Source organism: Microcaecilia unicolor, chromosome 3 (assembly GCF_901765095.1).
Source record: "Microcaecilia unicolor chromosome 3, aMicUni1.1, whole genome shotgun sequence".
Taxonomy (NCBI): domain Eukaryota; kingdom Metazoa; phylum Chordata; class Amphibia; order Gymnophiona; family Siphonopidae; genus Microcaecilia; species Microcaecilia unicolor.
The window spans coordinates 48,134,757-48,160,444 of record NC_044033.1 but is presented as its reverse complement, the minus strand read 5'-3'; the positions used below and the strand labels follow the sequence as shown (position 1 = coordinate 48,160,444).

Sequence of the window (25,688 nt, the reverse complement as noted above, 5' to 3'; positions counted from 1 at the left end):
AGCACCTCTAACCCAGCATCAGAACATATGCGAGGCGGCCAAACATCTCACATACTGATGCAGAGAAACATGGATCTCTATAGCCAAAGCAAAAAGATACCAATTACATCGAAGTTCTGGAGACTGGTTCTGGCATTACAGTAAATTTCTAGGATAAGCAGCATAAAATGTATTGTACTGTTTTGGGATCTTGCCAGGTACTTGTAACCTGGATTGGCCACTGTTGGAAACAGGATGCTGGGCTTGATGGACCTACGGTCTGTCCCAGTATGGCAACACTTATGAACTCGTCTTAACAGCTCTGTACACCCATGCAGGTACAGTCAAAACCATTCTCCCCTCCCCCTTCATTATTTGGCTGGCATTTCTAGAGGCATCAGTGGGCTGTGATTGTCTTATATAGCAACAAGTAGCAATCCTGTCAACATTTCAAACATTCCATACCTTTCAACACACACACACACCCCGCTCAAACTGTTGTTCCTCTTTAAAAAATGAAAAAGAAAACAAAATGTTCCCATAACCCTGCTGCTCCACCCCACAAAAACCTCTCTCCACAAGTTCAGAATCAAAAAAGCTTCTACCAAGGCATCTACTGGACAAAGATGATGAAATGCAACGGCACATCAAGATGTCCACAACCAAGCAGCAAGACAGACATTTGGAACCAAATCACAAGATCAAAAAAACAAAGATGAATGATTGGATTTTCTATAGCTTCTTCCCCCTCATCTTAGCCAAGAAATATCTATGCTACATCGTTGTAAAGATCCAGTCCTTTAGAGAGATCTAAAAAGGTTTCATTTTTGCCTGGAAAAAGGGCTTCAAAAGCCACTCGTTTGGTTTTTGTGCTTTGCTATTCCTTCCCGTCCTTGGATGCACCTGCCATACATCATCCCACCCCTCCCAACTCCACAGGTCTTTGGCCCTCCCTGTCATCATTCTTGAACACAGTTCTCAACACCGATGTCATCTCGTGTCGTTACAATGCCAATAAGGTGGGAGAGTTTAAGGAGTCTGAAGACTGGTCTCCACTGCTGCTGCTGCGGCGATGGGCCTTGGAGCAAGACTCAGAAGGGGAAGCGGGGGAGTCCTGCTCCAACACACTGGGATAGGTGAAGACAAGGTTAGAGGTGCTTGGTGTACTGGGAGGAGTCGAGGTCCCCACCACTGGTGTGTTGAGTGGCTCTTCTCCAAAGAACCCCCCTGCAATGCTGATGGGCTTAATGACAGACCTCTGGGCTTTGTTGGTGATGGAAGCAGATGGGATCTCTTCCTCTATCGGTTCTTTTTTCACTACCACTTTATTGGACACCATGGTGCGGAGGGCCTGCAGGTTGTGTGGGGGTGGGGTTCTCCTCTCATCAGGGCTAATTTTGCACACTGGAGAATGAGCAACCAGCATAAATTCCAATTTATCCTTCTCTTTCTGTAGCTCAGCAATCTCTTTCTGCAGACCTGACTTCTCCTCTTCCAACTTTTCAGTTTCCTGCAGAAAAAGCAAGGAGGGAAAAGCACTGAGTTTTTGTGTACAGTTGTAATACAATTAGATCATTAATGTAAAGATTTAATGACTCCAGGAACTGATGAATTAATTCCAGACAAACTGGTAAAAGCACTATATACCATTGATACATGCAAGGCCCCATTGGAAACCTTACTAAATAGCATCTCTGTATAAGAGTCAAAGGGTGGGAATTCACCATCTTACCACAGCATCCCACTAGAGATTAATGCAATGGTTTATTCCATCTTTCACACTAGTGATAGATCCATTGTTGGTGGAGTGTTTAAGCTGGATTTTGAGACCTTTCTTCCCCTGCGTTTGACCTACAAGTTGAACACCTTGGTGCTTGGTTCTAGATATTCATTTAGGGAGCAGCTGCTAGCTCACATTCAGGGGGGGTGGTGATGTTGAATTTATTATTCCCATTATATTTTTGCTTAGAAAAAAAAAAAAGCTTTTCTAACCTTCCTAAAGGAAGAGGCTAGAGGTTGCCTAAAACGAGGAAGAAAAAAGTCTCAGTTCCTTTAAGCTCTTGTCCCGTAAAGGAAAGGGCCTGGAGTAGATTTGGAAGAGTTATTTGTAGCCCCCTTTCTGAGTACTCATATTTGACAGGGGGCTCAGTTCTGCAAATATTTACAAAACCAAGCCCCAGACATATCATTTCTAGTTTTCAAGAAGACTTCAGACAAGGTTAGGGTTTTCCAAAAAGTCTTTATGAACACATTTTCTTCAAAGTAAGTGGAACTTGAGGTACCAACAAGACATATGCTAGGTGGCAGCTGCATTTAAGCAGTTGAGACACATCTCTTCAAAACTCTTCTGTTCGAGGACGTGCCCCATCAAGTTTGGATTTCAGGCTTTTAAATTAATGATTAAAAAGCTGATCTGGCTGAAGGATTACTTCTTTTATGTTACTGAAATAAGGGATGCAGTGATTTGTTTAACTTTTTTATTCAAAAGTAGGTAATTATTTAAGGTGACCTTTTACTAAGCTGTGGTAAGCGTTGGCGTGCGCTTACTCCAGGATGCACTCAGGCGTCCTATGATAAGGATCAAATTGATGAGTTATACCCAAGCCCTAAAAAATGGGTTTTTTAGTGTTTGTTGGAGGGGGCGTACCTGGAAGGCATCCACATTACTACACGCCAGTTAGCGTGTGAGCACTTACTGCCTACAAAATAGATGACGGTAAGTGCTCACATGCTAATTTTTTTTTTTAAATGGTAACATGCTAATGGTAACATTAACACACAGTCATTCACTTTAATGAAATGGAAAAAAAAAGTCAGCCATTTTACTGCTGCAGTAAAGGTGGCCTTAGTGCACAGGATCCATAAACGATTTGCTTTTTGGTATGATATTGGACCAGCAAATGAGGGGGTAAGTGAAGTGGAGGCCCCTAGCCCCTGATGTGGCTAGAAATTGTCTGCTCCTCCTTTGAGAAACCTACAAGGATTACGTTGTAATGATGCTAACGCAGCCCATATGGCATGATATTTTGGCCTGATATTTTGCAGAACTTTGAGGCCTGAGGATTCTTTGGTATCTGATCACAGCCAGAGAATTTGAGATCAGGCCATGTGGAGCAAATTACTATAGTTCAAGCTTCCCTGATATAGGATAAAACAGTGATCCATGAAAAAAAGTGGAGACAGGAATTTAAACCTGAGGCTCTCCTGGGGACATCTATGCCCATGAGTCTTTTTAAGATGCATTTAACTGAGATTTTGAAAATCCTGGACAATGCTTTACAATTACTTAGCAAACTAAATCGGCGGGAAAATCTGAAAGTCAAAGTGGGGAACAGAGAGTGTCGCCCATCATCAGATTGCACGGATGTGATGGCATTTTTGGAGGAATAAGGTCAGTGATGGGCAGAGTTCTACAGTCTGTGTCCCCTAAATGAGACAAGACAGATGAAGATCAAGCCTGTGTATTTTATAGCACATTAATGAGTGAGGGTGCAGTGCATCTCAACAGGGCCGCCGAGAGACTGGGCCGGGCCTGGGGCAAGGCTGCCCCCGGGGCCCCGCCCCCGCGGTCATCACCACCGCCCCCCCCCCTCCAGGCCGCCGCGCCGCAGTCCCCACCCGCCCCCCTCCGTCCACCACTGGGTCAGGCTCCCTGCACTTAAATCATCCCAGCGCCTCACCAGTCACTTCGCTCCGTGACTGAAAGTGCAGCAGCAGCAGATCGGATTCGCCTCCCTTCAGGTCTTTCCTCCGTGTCCCGCCCTCAGGGAGGGAAGGCCCGAAGGGAGGCGAATCCGATCTGCCGCTGTTGCACTTTCAGTCACAGAGGTGACAGGTGAGGTGATGTGATGATTTAAATGTGGGGGGCCCGGCCCGGTGGCGGACGGTCGACAGAGTTGAGGGCGGGTGAGATCGGGGACTGCGGTGCCGGGCCCCCCTTGGAGGCCCGGGGAATTTTGTCCGCCCTGCCCCCCCCCCTTGGCGGCCCTGCATCTCAAAGGGTAAGGGGAAAACAATGTTGAAACTAATAAGTTAAATTGTTAGGAATATTGTTTAAGCATATACATGATGCAGTCTTAGAACAACAACACTGCCCATGTGTGGTTGGTATGGTGGCAAATTGCTAACTGCCCTAGTTGCGATACCAGTGTTTAATCATGGACTGTAATCTGCATGGAGTGGAAGGTGTGGCTCTGACTGCCTTGTTGGGTGGACTGGATTGACCGTGCAGGTCTTATCTGCTATCATTTACTACGTCACTATGCGTAGGGGGTGGAGAAGTCAAGAACACTGCACACTTGGTGACCTTTGTATGTAACCAAGATAAGGAATGTCATTATGCATCTGTATTTTTGCAACTGAGAAGTATTTCTGAAAGGGAAGTTTGGATTTCTATTGGCTCGTGTGAGAAGACTCACAAGTTAGAAAACTTCCTGCGTTTTCTCAAGGGGCAAAAATTCGAGTTCATTACTCTTGCAAATATGTGAGCAAGGTGAAGTCCACCACTTGTGTTTTCTTCAATTTTTCTAGAATAATAATTTGGCAGTCACAGCCACTCTACCACATGCTAAACGATGGGCAGATATGGGTGATAGAGGAGGGGGAGGGGGTTGGCAGTTAAATAGATGTCTTTATCTAGACAAGTATTTTCCTCTTTTCTCCTCCTCAGGAGGCTTTATTACTAAGGCGACAGATTTTTTTTCTCCTCTTTTTTCCTTTGGGCTAATTGTTAAATTAACAGATTTCTGTAACATATTCAAAGATGTACTTGATATTTAAATCTGAATATGCAAGTCACTACAAATTAAACCACATGCTCATGCGATCACTTTAACGAAACTGGCTGCTGTGAGTTCCAGCAGCAGTCTCGCAAGATTGTCACAGGAGGTTGCGGCAGCCATTTTGGAATTGAAGCTGGCACTGGCATCCATTTTCACCACAGAGACCACATGGGCAGGAGTGTGTGGGGTTTACTCCTGCCCCAGCTTGCCACTAGACCACCAAGGCTGTAAGGTAGGCCTGGGGAAGGGGAATGAGGAAGAAAGTGGGAGTTTCAAGTTTGGGGGGGGTAGGAGGAGGTGGCAGGTGAAGGTTTCAGTGGCGTGACACCTCAGGGAAAGCAGGGAAAAAGAGGAATGCTGGATGCCACAGTGGAGGGAGGTTAGGCTCAAATATAAGCAGATTCAACTTTTTATTCTTTTTTTCTTTTGCCCAACATATCTGTTTATATTTCAAGTATATATGGTATGGCCCTGCTAGTCGCTAACACTGTTAACATGTCACTAAAATTACAGTACTACACAATTATGCTACCAAGTAAACACTACAGTGCTACATAAATTGTACATAAGAATGAGGAATAATCCACCTGTGTGAATGTTAAGTGAAGTTTTCAGCCTGAGGAATTTACTGCAGCTGTGCAAGAGCCTTTAAAGTGTTCTGTGATGGCTGGGGGAACGATGGGGCAATGATGGGAAGCTTGCCCAATACTGTTCCTGCTGCTTGGAGATGGGCAGTGTACGTGTGAGGAAGCATGCACTGCCACTGCCTATGCTCTTCCTGTTCTGTGGTGGTGGGGGGATGGGGAAGGGGGTGTATACACAGCACTGCCACCCTGCTCGTGCTGTACGTGTTCTGCTCACTGAGTTCAATCTATACTTTTACCGTAGAGCTGCTCCTACATTCTGCAGAGCGCACAAGGTCACAAGTGCTCTGCTTGCTAGAGACTTTGTAGTTTTTAAATTTAACTTGCATTGCATTCTGGGATTTGCTTTCCTTGTTTCTTAAATTTCAAAATCAGCCATGCGCATGTCAGTTTGTACTGGAGAGGGGGGTGGGTGCAAAAAAAACGCAGGCATGGACCCGACCGAGTCCCCCTCACAAGCACAGGCTGCTTAACAGTTCTGCAGAAGATGCCACGAAAGTCTCTTAACATTATTTATCAGTTAGAATAAAGAGAACAGAAAGCTGAAGCGGTGGAGTTGGAGAGGTTCATGGGGGGGGTCAAGATCACCTACCGCCTGGAGCTTGTCAGTTAGCTCCCGCCGCCGGTTGCGGCACTTGGCAGCAGCCAACTTGTTCCTCTCTCTCCGAATCCGCCGTTTCTCCTCCTCTTCTGGGGACAACTGTGGACAATTCACAGAGTCAAAAATTTAGCAAAATTGGCTTTCTGTACTCTGGATAAACATTTAATCACCAGAATGAAAAAAAGGAGAAGGTGAGTTAGACCAGCAAGGTTTGAGATTGATTGACAGGCAATGTTAGAGAGAGCACCCCATAAGAAAACAGGAAGCAGTGTGCGGGGGAGGAAGGTGAAGGTGAAGGTCTAGACCTCAGAGGGAGGAGAGGTTACTCCGTCCTCAGCTATGTGACTGCTGGCAGGTTCCCCTCTGTAGAACGGGGGCATTGTGTTAGGACACAAAACAGCTTAAAGAAAGCAACAAAATTGGGTACAGAACATGCTATAAGGGTATTCTTTAGAGGCATGTAGGCTTGTATCTCAACACCCCTCACTCTTGGAAAAGGCATATTAAATCTTTAAAAAAAAAAAAATCCTTCCCCAACATTAAAAATCTACATTCTGTGCACACACACAGAGGCACACACAAACTTCCACAGTTTACATGTGTTGCATGTTTCCAGGTTACAACATGATTTGATAGAGGTGTCATGTTAAATGTGGAAACTTTCCAGGGGTCTACAGAACATGAGAAATGCAGTTTGTAGCTCCCTCTAGAATGGTACTGGGTGGGGGCAGGGCAGCTGAGCTATCATTCGATTGAGAGACAGAGAGGGAAAGAAGCCGAGACGAGGAGACATTCAGAGACACACCCTACAGTGAGACCTATGAGCAACAGACACATATGTATAGTACTTAACATAATGAGGACCAGTCCTGTGTGCTTAACTGTCCATGTTGGATAGAAGTTGGGTTGCATGTGGAAATTGATACGCACATCAGCTTCCTCCTGCACCTATCTTCAACTCAAGCTCTCATCCCTTCTATCACACTCCGTGCACAAAACCTTGTTCTAGCAATGGCCCTCACCACTTCCACTGGTAGACCACTTCAGGCCTTGCCACCGACATTGCTACCTATAAGGCTTGTATTTAAAGCCACCACTCCTACTCCTTTCTAAATCAGTAATAGCCGCTAGTGTTAGGGACTCTGTGCTCATTGATCTGCGAGATTTAACCCCATCCCCTCCGTGCAGGTCAGCTTCTTTTTTTGGAAGCCAATTGTACCACTGTGGTATTTAGCGTTGTAACCACACCACTCTATACAACTTACCACTGCTTTATTATATCCTCTGCCACTAAGGATCTATGGTGCTTATACTACTTTTTTTTATTTTTTTTAATTCATCACCTTTATCTCCCCCTCCCCAACCACAAAGCAACACTGCCTACAGAGATGGACAGAATCTCTTCCCCCCCCCCCCCCCCCCGGTCCACTACCACTCAAACTACTGAAAGATCTGTCAGAAACACTGACACACCAATAGAAACAGACCAATATAAAACATCCAGTGAAACTAACAGCCGCCCACTTCTGCGACCTTGTATTTGTCTGAACATTACCTTCTGAAGCACAGAATGACAAACAGCCCAGCAAGGTTTATAACGCCAGAGAGATTATGGAGAATCTCAAATAGTACTCCATGTACTACCTAATAAAGAGAGATCATTGCCAATGTTTCCAGAGACTCTCCTTTAGAATTTAAGCAGGGGACACACCCGCAGACTTCTCCACACCCATATACAGAATGAGATACACACCAGGGGAGAAACTGACTAGACAGGTTTTATGAAAAGAGAATTTGTACACTGCAGAGGCCTGACCATTTCCAGTACCTACAGCACAGTTTCTCCACTGTGACATGTGTGGCAGTGGTTAGAAGACCCTCGAGGGGGGAGACACAGAGAAGGAGAGACAGAGGAGAAGGGGAGGGGGAGCACACAAGAGATGAAGACACATGGTCACCCTAAAGGACAAACAGAGAGAGCAAATGTGGTCCGGGACAACCAATAATGCAATTATGATATTTTTATTGAAGGACGGACCCAACTTTGGCCAAGTCAACAATAAAGCCTTCATCAAAGGTCATCAGATTCTTCAACAGTCAATACAATGGACACTTGATAGGACATCTGCAAATGCAATAGTAATGGTTAAAATCTGTGTAACCGGCATCATTGAAGAATCTAATGACCCCTGATGAAGGTTTCATTGTCGAAACTAGGCCAAGTCAGGTCCTTCAATAAAAATATAATTGCATTATTGGTTGTTCCTCTGTCCTGCACCACCTTTGCTATCTGTTTTTACTGGTTCTGCAAAGGTCACATTCCTCTTTTCTCTGATCCTACCCTCACAGGAAGGCAAAATTTGACTAAAAAGAGCTGGTGTGAGGGCTTGACTGGCTATGTTCTTCAGGTCTGGCTCCAGGAATGTGGTGAGTACTGAACACCGATACATAGGGCCACCTACTGGCCAGTTCATGGACCCACTTGTGCCAGATTCAGAGGGAGCTGTAGCCATTGACCCTCAGTTCAACAAGGAAGAGTATAGTACCTGAACTTCAGGAGGAGAAAAATGGGTTGATTTACAAAATTTATAATAAAAATGGGAGGGAAAGGAGGGAAGAATATGTCCTGTGCTTGGACACCTGACTGTAAAATGTCCCATAGCGCCTTATCACTCTATAACCCTGGCTTAAGCTAAGAATGAACAGCTGCCCAGCATACCAGGGCTGGAAACAAAATCATTGTATCGGATGAAAAGGAAAACACCAAGACTCCACGCCTGGAAAACACAGCCCCAGATCAACCTCAGGAAAGATATCATACAGTACATAGTTCTCTTTATAAACAAAGTAATGAACCTTAGCAATCCTGAGAGTGTTTTTAAACACTTCCCAATGTTACAAAGCTATCAACTACGCAGCTCTGCATTGGTCTCGTTTAGCTGTAGGCCTAGGAAAGTATCTGAGGACACCAACAGCTGGGTAGCATTACAGTAACACAGTGGATGAAGGCAGAAAAGGACCATTTGGGCCACCCATCAGGTATGTGTATATACACATACACATCATGTGAAGTTAAGGACCCTCCCATATTCACAGATTTTTCAAATAATTTGCTTATTTCTATTATTCTGAAACCAGACCAGATAGCAGCCCTTGTTAAGAGATGCTTTGATTCTGAGTGCTCTGTTCACTTCTGGTGCGACCTCCAATGTCACCGATGCTCTTTAGTCCTGGACCAAGAGCTGGGTGAGCAGTGCATAAGGGTATAAATATGGAGGGGGTGCAAAATTTGCTCCCAGCCCAGTGTCTCCTCCTATTGGTGGTGGTTAAATGGGAAGGGAGGGGTCGCCAGTGGGCAGGTTGCACAAGGCGAGGAGCTAGATGTAACCAAGTTATTACACAGAGAGGTTCATCTCCTTTTCTGCCAAGCTGGCTTAGCTTCCTAGTCGGCACAGTCTCAGGTGCTCTTTTAAGCCCAGCACAAATAAAAAGGAGGTTTTTCTCACAGGTTGGTTACATTTTTGTTTTGCCCCCAGTGTGTATGTATGCCTTGTACCTATTCTTGATATTATAGCTCTAAATGCTCCCTATCAGAGAACGAATAAACTTCAAAGGTCCACACATTGATTCACAGGATCATCCATGGAGAATCTCCAAACTACATGATTGATCTGATAGACCTTCCAACCAGAAACAGGTCAGAATCTTCTCGAACATACCTTAACTTACACTACCCTAATTGCAAAGGTCTCAAGTACAAAACCTCTTATGCATCCAACTTCTCCTTCATTGGCAGCCAACTATGGAATGCACTACCCAGATCTAGTCACTCAATCAACAATTATCTACTGAAAATCGCTGAAAACCCATCTGTTCAAGCAAGCATACCCAAATGATCTAACCTAATCTTATGAACCCTACCCAATACCTAATCACTCGACAAAGACTATGACAGACCACGTCTTCCATCAACTCCCCCTATGTTATCCCTCAATCTATTCCCTCCTACAGTCACCCCCACCCCCTTATCCCTTGCTCATTTCAACCTTCCCCATCCTGCCTCTCCTACCCCCTTCTTACTTGCCCATCCCACCTATCTCCATCATTATTCTATTATACCACAGCTTGTATTCTATCTGCTATACCTTGTAACCCCTATTCCTATGTAAGCCGCATTGAACCTGCCTGAAGTGGGAAAGCAGGGGTACGAATGTAACAAATAAATAAATAGGTTTAATGCTGTTCTCACTTCTTAGGATTTTCAGCACTGTAGCATGTGAGCACAGCATCATGTGTTAATGTAGTCCCAGACTTGCCAAGTCAGCGTTTTGCTGGTCATGTCCTGCAATCCTGCTAAGGAGCCAAGAACACCCACTCAGCAGCCTCCCCCTCCATTGGCAGCAGGAGATACGTTAATAAGAGATCATCTCCTCCTGCTACAGGACCAGTCTTGTGATAAGAAACAAAATCTCACAGCTTATATTGCAGGACTCAACATGGCAGCAGGATATGACATTTTATTAAGGTTTTGTCAGGGGGTAGAGCCAGAAGGTCAGAGTGGGGTGGGTCTGGGGGAGAAGCTAGACAGCGGGGGTAGCGCTTGGAGCATGGCTTAAAATCTCCTTCACAAAGATCAGCCCCCCTTGACAACTCTGTAGCCCCGTGTGTACTGCAGCTCAGTAGCATAGCCACAGGGGGGGCCTTGGGCCCCTCCAGAATTGCAGCACCCCTTTAAACAGCTGATGGGGACGCCAAAGCCCTGCCAGATGGAGTGGTGTCTAAAGATTTTTGTGGAACAATGTTTTAGGGAAGAAGCTCTCTAGGGGTTAGGAAGCCCACGGTCTGAATTTGCTGTTGATTCAGCCAGTACATTTTTTTTTTTTAACTAGAATTAAAAGAGGACAGCAAATTTCTTTTTGATCTGTTGGGAGTGCCTAAGTGGAAGGTGATAGACACTGCTAGAGACTAACTGGTCATCCATTAACTAGGTAGGGCCTTGAAAAAATACTCAAACCCCTGCTTCTTAGGACTCAAACCAAAACAAATTTCCCAATCTGTAATCGTTGGGAGTAGCCAAACACAGTGGTCTGTTAAACTGCAGTCTGGGGAGAGGTGTCCTGTACACACTAGATGGCCCCTTGGTAATACTATAGAAACAGAGAAAAATGAAGGCAGGTAAAGACCAAGTCTGCTATTCCTTTCCTCCCCTTAGAGATCCTATGTGCTTCTCCCAAGCTTTCTTGAATTCATATATACAGCCTTCACCTCCACCATGAGCACACTGAGGCTCTAATCACTCCAATCATAAAAAATCCTGGGAACTAAAAGATATTGGGGTACGAGAAATAACAGAAATCAGGGAAAAAGGCAGAAGGGGAGATACGTTAGAGATGTTTAAATATTTACTGACATTAATGCAAAGTAGGCAAGTCTTTTAGATGAAAGGAAGCTCTGAAATGAGGGGGCATAGGATAAAGGTGAAAGGGGACAGACTTAGAAGTAACCTGAGGAAAATACTTCATCACGGAAAGGATTTGTGAAAGGCCTCTCGTGGAAGTGGTGGAGACAAAACATTATCTGAATTCGAGAGAGATTGGGACAAGTACACAGGATTCTAAGGGAGTGAAAGGGAGAGTAGATGGTATGGATGTGCAGACTGGATAGGTCATATGGTCTTTTATCTGCCTACATTCTTCTATGATTCTATGCGGGTCCACAACATCTGTACAATTTCATGGTAAAGCATTTATTAAAAATGTGTATTGCAAGCAATCTGTTTTTGGATCATCGCACTGACCATCTGGCAAGCAAGCCCAGCCTCCTCCACTGTAGTTACCTGCTCATCTCGCCGGCGTCTGCCCACGGTGGTGCCAATGGTTTTGATGACTCCAGGTCTTTGAAGTGCCGTGTGTCCCGTGACTGAGACCAGGCTGGGCAGAGGGTGGCCGTAGGGATGAGAGCGAGCATAAGGGCTGGACATTGAAGTGATGACTGTGGGTTGTACCATCCACTGCAGATCTTGACTGGTTGTTATGGCATTAATGGTGGGAATGAAGGCACTGCTTGATCCGGGGCATATCTTGTCTGAATTTCTAGTGGAAACAAGGACCAGACTGGTTAGACTATGTCACGGTAGCACTGCATCACGCATTAATGGAGGCTAGAACTGCAATGTACAAATATGATAGAGATGAACGACAGTCATATGTAAAATAGGATGTGTGTACGTTCTTGGTAAACTGGTGCACCAACTGTTACCACATCCCAGATCTCTCATCCACATAAATAATTCATGAAACATGGCTATTTGATCCATGGTGGCCAACCTTTGGAAAATGTCATCTTGTTTTCATGCAGTAGGAAAAGTAAGGTTATATAATATGCTCTGATATCCCCACAAGGATCATGCTACATGTGTTGAGGTTCATACACATGGCACCTACAATGCCCCAAAGGGATTACACTATCCTCCTGCTTCACTGTATATGTAAATGCACATGACATTGCATGCTCAGATTATAGAAATACCGCACTTACACATGTACAGATTGTGTGTATTTATTATTAGGATTTATTTACCGCCTTTTGAAGGAATTCACTCAAAGCGGTGTACAGTAAGAATAGATCAAACATAAGCAGGAGGCAATTAGAGCAGTAAAAATATTCGAACAACAATATAAAGTATGGCATGGTGTACTACTTGCAATGACAACACAATATGTACTAGAACATTATAATTGGTAGTGAAGGGTAAGGCAAAGTTGTAATATAGATAAGTAAGAAGTAGGAAGAATTAGAAAGTAAGGTGATCGGTTTGAAGAAAGTTGCACATGTAAGTGTTAGTTGGGCACTAAGTGGTATTCACATGGGCGGGTCATGGGCATCCCCCACAATTACACAAATACACATTATAGAAAAATATAATTTATGTTCCAAAGCACAGCATTTAGGCACATACATGTACGCCTGGCATAGACATGGCCTAAGATGGGCGTGGCTAAATGTTGGCACTTAAAAATGCAGATAGACACTGGTATTCTATAATCAAATTTGGGCACCCAGATCCCTTTGTAGAATTTGCATTTAACGCCTAGCATTGTGGCACCTAACATGGCATACAATTGCTCCATGTGTCCCCTGATGCAACTCAGACAGGCATACAGCATCGGTTCTGATGCTTCATCAGAGATCAATACTGCACTGTAGTCCTGAGGGCACGGCTTAAATTGCAATGCAAGAAACACAACCCCCCCCCCCTTAAAAACAAAACAAAATCAGCACAGAGTAATATTCAAGAGTCTTGATCCTACCAGACCATGTTTTTCTTATGGGAAACTTCAGACTTGGGGAAAGGCACAGAAAGGAACATTCACGGACATTAAAAAGTAGAACATTCTGATAATCCCCCCCACCCAGGAACCTAACTGCACAAAAAGGGCTAGCATTACTAAAAGGTGGTATTACTAAATACATATTAATGGTATTGGCATACCTAATGCAGTCACGCACTTCGCTAATCTAGCCCAGAGTTTGGAAGAGCAGGGTCCAGCTGTTTCAAAGCTGTAAGAGAGAGGAGAGGAAGAAAAGTTGTAGGCATTTAAGAGAACACTTACTTCTGTCCTCCTCCTGCAACCCCCCTCACCTAAATCACTCACATCATATGTCTCCCTCCACAGAGCTTAGTGCAGCTAGGTCTAGCCCTTTTAAAGTTATACGGGACCCACACATGTTCATTTACCATCTGATAAGACTGTTTAAATAGAACTAAAACTAAAAATAAGTATATAGCTTTGAACATTACACAGAAGGCGTCCACGTAAATTTTTTTCACTTCCCACATTCTGCCTGATTAAGCCACCGACAGCTCCTCCATTGCTCCAGGGCAGCCGGTCACAGACAGCTCATAAAATATTAAGAAAAAAAAAAAAATCGCCTCTCATGCGCATTCCAGGCATACTTTTAAAACAAAACGAGGAGGAAGAGTCAGCAGTTCCACATGAGATTCAAAAATTCACCGTCCTGGAAAATGGAACAGGCCGCCGAAGAACTCAAGCAGGATAGGTGCTTTAAGATGCACCTTGAAAAACAGGCCAGCAAAGTTGCCGTGAAACACAAACCTGGTGCAGAGTCATGCACGCTCTTTCACTACAGCAAAACCAAAGGATTTGGGTTACTAGCTAGAACACAGAAAGCATCGGGATACAGTGGTGGGCAAAAGTCTGGAATCACCACTATCGCCCGAAAGATTAATAAGAAAATAGAAATTGGGCAACTGATATTCTTATCCTTAGAAATGATCAAATTGAAAGAGAAATAACCTGCAATTAAGTTTACCAAAGCATTACTAGTCTGAGAGCTGCCATCTGACTCTAATCTTACATTATTTTCTATTGGTTGCTCTACAAGTTCTCAGTTGAAAACAAGAGAGTCAAATCGGGCAAAGAACATTTGCAAGGGCAGAAAAGTTTGTTTGTGAGATTAACAGTACTGCTAAATGTGGCAGTCCTGTTTCTCCCCACTCATCACAAGATCTGTATTTTTCTGGAGACATGGAACTAGCCTTGGTTTTCAAACTCCCATCCAGTGCATTGTGGGAGCAGGTAAGTTCCTGCTTCCTCCCTGTGAAATTGGTATTGTGGCACCACTCTCTGTACTAAACAGGGGCTATCACAAGCTAGGAACCTGTTTCTGGAGGCTGTGAGTTCATCACAGAAACCTGCTCAATGTTTAAAGCTAAAATCAACAGCTATAATTCCTAAAGTGTGTTATCACATGCAGTGTATTAAGATACGTTACTTACTGCCAGTCTCAATTTATGCAGTGGGACCATATTAGGTTGTTCGGGTTTGCGAAATGGTAGCACACTTCAGTAAATCTAACTAGTTACTGTATATTGGATCACCACCACCCCCCCCTTTTCCCAGCTCCAGTCAGTATAGGAAGTTCTCAATTCTGACAAAATCTATCTAAATAATAAATAAATAATTACTGTCCCTTTTATGTGTGGGATGGAGAGGGGAATCAGTATTCAAAAGGAAGCTTGCCTTGCAGTGCCTGGGAGGGAGAGGGATGGGTGCAAAGAACAAAGCATCACACCACTCAAATTTGGTTAGCTTATTCTGCCTTTGATATCAAGTTTTCAAAACAATTATGAATAAAAAAAAAGCCTCCCAGTAATTGTCATTGGATGAAGGGGTAGGAATGTGGAGTCCCCCACCACAGGCGGGCAGAGGTCAGAGATCAAAGCCATAAGGACAGCACTCTATGGAGGCGTGCCTGGCCACTAAGAATTTGAAAATGTTGAGGTGCACCCTTCTAGATTTTGTTGGGTGATGTTGGTACCCAAGTATGGCATCCTATTTACTTGGGAGACACGAGTCCTGGTTCTCAGAACCAGACTGTCGTAAAAAGGACTCTCATTCAGAGCCTGCCTTGTTTCATCCTTATATGTGCCAGCGTTATAATGTATCATCCTCATGTTGATATGTGAGAAGTTCAACCTACAAAAGTCAGTTTTCTCCAAGACTGACATTAAGCTGCACTCTATAGCAGAGGTTCCAAAACCTATCCTGGGGAACTCCAGCCAGTCAGGTTTTCAGGATATCCACAACGAATATGCATGAGATGAATTTGCATACCAAGGAGGCAGTGTATGCAAACCAATCATGAATATTCATTGTGGATATCCTGAAAAACTGACTGGGGTTCCCAAGGACATATTTGGGAGTCACTGCTCTATAGTCTAATAAGACTGGAAGGATGTGTGTGTTCACATCAGTGTGTATTTGGCTCATTTGGATGCCTAAGAAATGTTCATACATGCAAATTGCTTGTATCCACATATACCTACAAATTTACATCTGTATTGATTTGAGCTGCATGTGCAAAAACATTTTGCATAGATTTAAAACAAATATTGCACACAAAGAAATCCAGAAAACCTTTGAAAATATGACACTAATCACACCTTTTTTGACAGTCCCAATTCCTCGTATTTGTGCGCGTGTGTGTATATTTGCTGACCCTAGCATGGCCCAGGGACCGGCCAAATTAGCTAAACCCGAGCCCCTCCATCCAATATCTGAAGATTTGGGGGTTCTTCCTCCCCACGACACTGCAAAGGGATATCATCTAAAGATGAAGTGGCTTGAAAATATAGAAGTGCTCATTGTTTTAACAATCTGCATCCTAATCCCATACTCGAAACTCTCTCTGCTGAATACAATTTAGAATAAAAACACACACTTGCCTGCAGTTTAGAAACAACCTTTTTACCTGGGAAAATGGCTTTTGAAAAATGTTCTTAAAATGAAGGTTGGCGTCAGTGGGAAGGAGGAAGATAAGAGTATCGTCTGATAGAAACACAAATGGACAGACTGGGAGGATCAAGAAGTCTATTTGTCAACATCTAAGGTGGCACGGGGGGGGGGGGGGGAGCAATTGCAAGACATCCATACCAGCTGTGAAGCAAAACGAAAGCCCCCTCTGTGTCAGTTACAGAGCTTACCATTAAGCTCGCCTCTGGAGTGGAGTAGCCGCCTACTGGTTAATGCAGTGGACTTTGATCCGGGGGAACTGGGTTTGATTCCCACTGCAGCTCCATGTGACTCGGTTAGCTTGACGGAGTTTAAAAAGGGGTTAGATAGATTCCTAAAGGACAAGTCCATAGACCGCTATTAAATGGACTTGGAAAAATTCCGCATTTTTAGGTATAACTTGTCTGGAATGTTTTTACGTTTGGGGAGCGTGCCAGGTGCCCTTGACCTGGATTGGCCACTGTCGGTGACAGGATGCTGGGCTAGATGGACCTTTGGTCTTTCCCAGTATGGCACTACTTATGTACTTATGACTCTGGGCAAGTCACTTAACCCTCCATTGCTCCAGGTACAAATAAGTACCTGTATCCTGTATATACTATGTAAACCCGCTTTCCCTTACATTGGAAATTGAGCTCTCTATATCAAACTCCTCTGGAGCCCTGGGGGGCAGCCACATTCATTATATGCCCCATACCCTCTGAGGCAGGTGTTCTCAGCCCAGCCAGTCGAAGGCTCATAAATCTTTGCTGGAGGGTGCTACAGCAGTGGCACCAGAGACATGCATGTGCCAGAGCTGATGGGTACAGGCAAATGCTGGACACCTGGGAGAAAATGAATGTTACAAATTACTAAATGTAATCAAGCTGGTTCATACAGCCAGTGAAGTCATATCAACATGACCCAATGAGATCCAGTGACTGGGAGGTAAGTGCAGTGTTTACCAGCCTCCTCCAGCCCAGCAGAGAGACTGATCCAGTGCAGGTTTTCTTCTTGCATGCCCGAGCTTGTACTGTAGTTGTCATTTCACCAAGAAAAAGCAAAACTACACCTGTGTGAAACAGAATAAAACCAAGACTTTTGCTAATATCAAAGGGATCAGCTGGCAGCCTTAGCGCCAAGCCAGACAGTATCTACAGACTGCTCTCCTCTCTTGAGCAGGCTCTTCCACAATAATCCCCGGATTCTATGCGGCAACTAAATTTGTACACGCAGATCAGCATGCATTGACAATACGCGTGGGCAAATTAATGAGCCAATCAGTGCCAACAGTGCTGCTAACCACCAAGTATTGGCCTTAATGGGATTTAAACTTGCATTGTATTATATAAATATGTACGCGAAAATCCTATAGCATGGAAATTCAAGGGGTGTGGCCAGGGGGCATTCCCAGAATTTATCTGCATTGTAACGGAATAGATCCGATTAGCACCTACAGGCACTGACATTTACACTGCTTTCAGCAGGCATAATTGCTGGCACCTTAAGTTGGTACCGTTTTTGTGCTTAGCTGCTATTCTCTAAAGGGCATGAATGCCACTCAGCGCTTAAAATTTTCAGCTCCATTTATAGAACTTGTCCTTTCTTCTCCTGTGCCCGTTTTCCCACTCATGTGAGTCTGTGGTCCTAGCCAACCTCCACTGTCCTGTGGGATCGATATTTGTGAATGGTATTTGACATCTGGACCTTCTCTCCTCCACCCATAGGTACCAGCTATCTTCAACATCAAGAAACTCCTTCACCAAGTCCAGGGAGGGGTAATTTGGGTTGAGTTTAGCACCCTCTTAAGTTAGCTCCTACACATCCACCACATTTCCAATACTTTTCTACTGATTAAACTTGGGTCTTTTTGGTCCAAGTGCCCAGTCCTTCCCTCATCTTTCCAAGATCTTATTGCTCATGCCCAAGTTGGAATTCTAAGCAAATCTCATATCAGCAGTCAGAGCTGAAGACACAGATATTGTCTGTGAAGCAACTTGGCCCACGTTTCAAATTGCTTCCTCAGTGACGAGCCCCATTTGGTCAGACACCTCCTGCCGACTACTGTTCCATGTCGGACAATATACCTGAGCCAACAATAAAGATAAGTGAATAAATTCACTATTCTAAAAATGTTTTACAATATTGGTCTACGTATAAGCGATATATATATATATATAGATGTGTGTGTGTGTGTGTATATATATATATATATATATATACACACACTATATACACACACATCTATATATATATATATATATATATATATATATATATATATAAAGTTAGATATTTAAAAGACCAATAACGATGCCAGTGAATAAGTCCTTTCCACCGATCGGCACAACTATCTTCCTAATTAACTTTGTAAATGGTTGCATTTAGCTCACCTATAACTTTGAAGGACGATGGATAGAATACAGTTGTAGAACTAATTATTTGCCAGTGAGCTTGAACAGGGGTCCTGGTCAGTGGCTGGAAACACACCGCTGACTTCCTCATTGCTCAGATGGCAAGGTGGAGCTCAGGCAGAGAACATCTTCAGCTGGCTGAGCTTGGGCATCCCCACCAGCAACACCAACCATGAGTGCCCCACAAAATCTCTTGGCATGCCACCTTGTGGAATGTGTGCCATAGGTTGCCTACCCTACAATAGGAAATAAGAGTGACAAGTGGATATCAAATGAATTAAACTAGTATCATCCTTCCAAATGGAGCTCAAGCCTCTAGCAGCCATATTGTTCCTGGAGTTTTGTAATAGAGAATGACACAGGGACGAGGACCTGCTGTAACCACAGGGATGGGGAAGAGCCTGTGGGGATGGAGAAACTTTGTCTCCATGTCATTCTCTATTTTGAAGGCTGTTAATGAATTGGACAGTTATTTATGTTTGAGTGATGCGGATGACGATGTTTTCATTTTCTGGAAAAACAAGGAAAAAAGTACTGGCCACAACTGGAAAAATTTGCACGGGGGATCATAAGTACATAAGTAATGCCACACTGGGAAAAGACCAAGGGTCCATCGAGCCCAGCATCCTGTCCACGACAGCGGCCAATCCAGGTCAAGGGCACCTGGCAAGCTTCCCAAATGTACAAACATACTATACATGTTATTCCTGGAATTGTGAATTTTTCCCAAGTCCATTTAGTAGCAGTTTATGGACTTGTCCTTTAGGAAACCGTCTAACCCCTTTTTAAACTCTGCCAAGCTAACCGCCTTCACCACGTTCTCCTGTGCATTCCTGCTACCAGCACATCTTCTGAGAAGACCTTTTCAATTGCAGGATGACTGTGGAAGACAGGAAAGCTGGACTGAATCCTGAGATTGTTGATAACCTATTATTCATCCACAGGTTGAAAATTCATAACAGTGCTTCATAAGGCATATTTCTCCCCTGCCAGGGCATACAGAGAGGGTTGTATTTTGTACCCCTGGACATTTTAACAAGGTGGATTAGGGTTCCTTGGGGTAGTAGTAGTCAATTATTATTGGTGTTGGAAGGGGGGTATTACAGTTGCTCGTTGTTGTTTTCCATTTGTGATTTATAAACAGTTGCACAGAATATTGTTCTTTTTTATACGTTAATAAAAAGATTTAAATATAAAATCATAAGTGTTCGAGGCTTCTACAGATAAGGAAAGAGCCCGCAGGGTCAGAGACAGGGCCTGCGGGGGGATGAGGACAAACTTTGTCTCTGTCTCACTATTTTGTACGTTACGACATCTTAAATAACCCAAAGATGCCCACAAGGTCTTGAAAGCTCAAGCACATCATTTTGTCAGTCCATTTAAAAAGGTCTGCTAACCAATAAAGACTTCAGCATTTGCCTGACCACCCTTCGAGTAGGACATTTAGTTGTGCATATCCTTTATGCGCATGGGTGCTACACTAAAACCCGGCGACCTTCTCACACTGAAAGATTAGCCAAGCTAGGGAAATTTTCTGTGTAGGGACAAGAAGGTTGGACAACTGAAGGGGATTTAATTATATTGGAGAAATCCCTGGATCATAAAGACTATGTGATCCCCAGAACTATAAATCCTACAAGAGAATCCCAAGGCTGAAACGAAGGAGATTCCAGCATTCTCGTGACACATAACTGCAGTTCTAACAACTTCAAAAGAAAATTAGATCTTTTTTTATTTAATTTTATAGTCCTAAATCTATAAATTCTCGGTGGATTACAATTAGTACATACATAACCAAAGAACCTCAAAGTACATTAATTACAAAGTAGAACAATCTTCCCCCATTATCACCATTAGACTCTAATTAAAACTAAAAGTAAGGGTTTGGGCACTATGATATTTGAACAGAGAGCAATGCTTTCAAGTACCGTCAGTTAAGCAAAATATTTGTTAGATCCAATCCTGGACATGCAGTGGACGGTGTGACATGCTGGGAAACCCCAGGCATTCCTATCTGCAGGGCTGTCACTAGGCTGGGGAGTTTCTTAACTATGCCATGGACAAACTTAGCTACTCAAGAGGTTTGTGTTTCTTACTTCTAATTTATAAAGATAATGAAAAAACAACAACAAAAAACAACTTTTACAATAATCTGCCACGCTGAGGGCCCCTTTTACCAAGCTGTGGCAAAAGGGGGCTGGCGCTGGCATCAGCGCGTGTTTTACACGCGAGCCGAGGCCCCCCTTTTACCGCAGCTGGTAAAAGGGAAGCTTTGCCTTCCTGCAGGAAATGGCCGTGCGCAAGTAAAGCACTTGCCGCGTGGTCATTTCAAGGGGAGCCCTTACCACCCATTGAGGTGGCGGTAAAGGCTCCCGTATAAACGCGGCAGTAAAAGGGCAGCGAACGGAACTGCCCAATTACCACCGGGTACACTCCAGCGCCGGAAATGACATCACGCTAGAAGTGGGGAGTACCACCAGGCTGCTGTGGTAGGCCAATGGTATTTCCTGTATAGCAAGTGGTAAGACCGCGTTGGGCTTACCGCTGCTTAGTAAAAGGATCCCTGAATAAATTGGTAGGGTTAAAGGTCCTCAGCTTATCAGGTAAGCTCGCTCATACACACACACAGGGCATCCATGCACTATCCACCATGCTCTATACAGTGAAGGTCACTGCTTAAAGATAAATATTTTCTGCTGTCGGTACATCTGCTGATGGTTGGCATTCTCAACACATTACGTTAGGTTATCAAGGATTTTTCTCACTAACTCTCTAAATTCAGATTCAAGGCAAGTTACAAATCAGTACAAAATAAGCAGCTCAGTGGAAAATCAGAATAGACTTTATTAATAAAATAACACCTGGAGTATATTGCCCGACACAGGCTGTGTTTCGCCCAGCAGGGCTGCGTCAGGTGCTATAAAATCAAACACAATCAATAACAATTATACAGAGAGAGAGAGAGAGAGAATAGAATAGAATATAAATAAAAGTAGAATAAAACAGAACAAAACTCAGCTGATAACACAATAACATAAAATGATGTAAACATATACATGTGTGGCTCACGCTTTTTTTTACATGTACATAATACACAGTAAAGGGATAAAATACATAAATTAATGCCCACACTAACAACATAGTAACATATAGAGGCATATTTTCAAAGCACTTTGGGAGGCTAAGTTCCATAGGTTTCTATGGAACTTTGGGAGGCTAAGTGCTTTGAAAATGAGCCTCATAGTAACATAGTAGATGACGGCAGAAAAAGACCTGCACGGTCCATCCAGTCTGCCAACAAAGACAACTCATGTGTGCTACTTTTGTGTATACCCTACTTTGATTTGTACCTGTGCTCTTCAGGGCACAGACCGTATAAGTCTGCCCAGCACTAGCCCCGCCTCCCACCACCGGCTCTGGCACAGACCGTATAAGTCTGCCCCGCACTATCCCCGCCTCCCAACCTCCAGCCCCGCCTCCCACTACTGGCTCTGCTATCCAATCTCGGTTAAGCTCCTGAGGATCCTTTCCTTCTGAACAGGATTCCTTTATGTTTATCCCACGCATGTTTGAATTCAGTTACCGTTTTCCTCTCCAATAAAGTAATAAACCATAAAAATCTCACTCTGTAGAAAATCTAACAGTAAATAATTTCATTCTTACAGCAGTCTGCAGACTGGAGAAAAAAAAACTGGTAGTCGAAAACGGATGAGAAGCGATGGTGTAATCAGAATAACGCAACAAGAACATTGCCTATGAACTAGTATATACAACGTCCTAGAAATGAACTTTTGAGTCATATCACCTCGGGCTCTAGCCGTAGACCAAAGTGGCTTTTTTTTTTTAAACACTTATAACCAGTACATATGCGCACGCACACACTGAATGGAGAATTTGATTTAGGTACATTCATACATACCTGTGCATGTGCTACTGAAATACCATGCTGTTTATCCTTAACCAAACTCTACCCAGCATATTAAGAAGAAACAGGTGAAAGTGCAGAGAGGATAAGCCAAGGGGCACTTTTTTTTTTTTTTTTAAGAGATTTGCTGTCCCTGGGGTAGCTTCACCTAACCTCAGGAGGTTCTGTGTGGCCCCCTCACCCACCCCTCCACATTTGCTGGCATAAGCCAGTTAGGCAGATGTGCAGGAGGATTGTTACAATGAACCCAGGAACACTACACACAGTAACTATTGGTTCACAGGGGCTAATTTGCTAAGCTTTTCCTCCAGACACTAGCTTTAGTGAACAATGCATTGCACAATATGACGAAAAGTGCTGTTGCATAAACTTACAAGGCATCATTCTTTAAGAAAGGAGAAAGGGTAATTTCACAACCCACTGCCTAGTGTAGGGCAGTAAAAATGCAACTATTTCAAACTTGTTTCATACAGAAGAGCAGCACTATCGTAACTAGCCAAAAATGCACCTTCATTGAGAAGTGATCACTTACACCAGCCCCTATAGCTGGTGGAACCGATAGTACGCTGTGGACTACAGAATATTAACTCACGCCACCCATGAGACACATACTTCTACCTTGGTAGGTATCGCAAGTCATTTACACATGTATGTTGACACTTGTGAGCGCAATTAACTAAAGGCCCTTTTTACAAAGGAGCGCTAGCGTTTTTAGCATACGTTAAAAATGTGCACTGAACATTAGAGATGTCCATATATTCCTACGGGGTGTATCTAGCATTTAGCACGCCTTTGTAAAATGCCCCCTAAAATACCAACATTTACCTATATCAGTGGAGGTAACCCTGCCAGTCAGGTTTTCAGGATACCCACAATGACTATTCATGAGATAGACCTACATGTAGTGGAGGAGTGGAGGAACTGCATGCAAATCTCTCATGAATAGTCATTGTGGGTATCTTGAAAACCTGACTGGCTGGGGTGCCTCCAGGACCAGGTTTGGGAACCACTGACTTATATTGTTCACACTTAACTAAGCAGCACCTTGTCACCATTCGATTAATGTAGTCCGACCTTTTCACATTCATTATTTCAGGATATTTAAGTATATTGTAAGAGGAAACACGCCATTACTTTGAGTTTTCATCCTAATAGATACCAGCTCCCTGTGGTTTTCCCCAATTCTCCCCTCTCCCCCAAAAACAAGGTGTGGATTATAATCCTATCTGTATCTGTTCTGAACCATTTGGTATTGGAGATACTATCTTTGTTAACCTTCTTTCCTTTTCAAAGTATTGTATTTGTTGATGTAAATAATAAAAAGCTAAGCTCCACCTTATAAAATGACTCTTAAGAGGGCAATTCAATAAGTGGGTGTCTTTTAGGCACCCCAATACCGCATGGTGGAAGCCCATTCTCCATAATAGAATACTACATAAGAACATAAGCGTTGCCATACTGGGACAGACCGAAGGTCCATCAAGCCCGACATCCTGTTTCCAACAGTGGCCAATCCAGGTCACAAGTACCTGGCAAGATCCCAAAACAGTAAATCCGATGTTAAGCTGTTTATCCTAGATTATGAGGTGGCTTTTCCCAAGTCCATCTTAATAATGGCTTATGGACTTTTCTTTTAGGATATTATCCAACCCTAAGCTGCTTTTATCACATTCCCTGGCAACAAATCCCAGAGTTTCGTTACTCGCTGAGGGAAGAACTATTTTCTCAAATTTGTTTTAAATTCACTTAGTATCTTCTTTGCATGACCCCTAGTCTTAGCATAACTTAGTACTGGCATGCCTTATATTTCCACATGCATAGTTAAGCCAGCCATAGATCTAGGATAACTGCGGACTCCTAAATGCAGGGAGAACTTACAATATTCTGTAAGCTGCCCACACAGGCGGAAGAACTGCCCAATGCCCCCTTGCATTTATGGCTACACCACTTACACAATAGCTGTGTTTTGAGCCAACAGTAAGCCGCATGAAGACTTAATACAACCCACTGGAGCAGTGATCCTCAGTTTGGTGTCCTTATTCCATGAAGAAGTAAATGACGGAAGATAAAGACCTGTACGATCCAACTAGTCTGTCCAACAAGGAGGCCAGAGCTGCACCTGCCACTGTGAAGGATATAAACACTGGTTGGCAATTTGCCATAGTAGATGACAGCAGATAAGGGACTGTACAGTGCCCAACAAGACGCTCATCACATAAGGTCTGATGTGATACTACATGTGCACACTTGGATCTTGATTTGTCCTTGCCATTTCCAGGGCATAGACCGTAGAAGCCTGCCCGGCTCTGGCCTTGTTTCTCAACTACTGAAGCCTGTCAAGGTCCCACTCTAGCCCATTCAAATCTGTCCAGCCATGATCAGGGTACAGACTGTAGAAGTCTGCTCGGCACTGGCTTTGCTTCCCAATTACTGGAGTTGCCATCATGCCAACCACATATAGAGTTACATATGATTCAGTCTTGGAACAATACATATGTTTAAACCAAACATTTCGCTAACCGTATGCCATAAAACTTCCATCGTGCTAAAGAGACCTTCCCTCTGGAATTTGTAAGATATAACGTGTATATGCGACCTACCCAGGTGTGTTTAGAAATTTTTCTTTTATCAAGCCAATGATATCCAAAACAATGTGGCAGAAAAATACAGAAATATTTCACATTTTCTTGGCCTTGGACTGTGAGAGGGTATCCAGCTGACAGCAAATGCCTTTTGAAAATCCAAGGATATTCTAAAGATCTTCAAAGGCAAGAAAATAAGCACATATTAATCCAGGAAAGAACTTTTCCTAAAAGACAGAGCACAGCACAGAACAAGGATCTCCCTGTAGAACGATTAGGTTGACTGGAGTTTTAAGGTGTTTGGGTGGAAGGGAGTGGGGGGGGGGGGGGATTATCTCATATAACTGCTATTGAGACAGACCTGGGAAAGCAACTGCTTGCCCTGGGATTGGTAGCATGGAGTGTTGCCATGATTTAGGTTTCTGCCAGGTACTTGTGACCTAGATTGGCCACTGTTGGAAACAGGA

The 25,688-nt window shown here is 43.6% G+C and overlaps 1 protein-coding gene across 1 annotated transcript in view; it reads right to left on the bottom strand.

Moving 5' to 3' along the window:
- Positions 1–217: 217 nt before the first annotated feature.
- FOSL2 (FOS like 2, AP-1 transcription factor subunit) overlaps positions 218–25,688 on the bottom strand; it is a 36,815-nt gene continuing 11,344 nt past the window's right edge. Inside the window, 4 exon segments of the mRNA XM_030195891.1 lie at positions 218–1,489; positions 5,997–6,104; positions 11,842–12,078; positions 12,080–12,097. Coding sequence (XP_030051751.1) covers positions 983–1,489; positions 5,997–6,104; positions 11,842–12,078; positions 12,080–12,097 — 870 coding nt within the window. The 3' untranslated portion in view covers positions 218–982.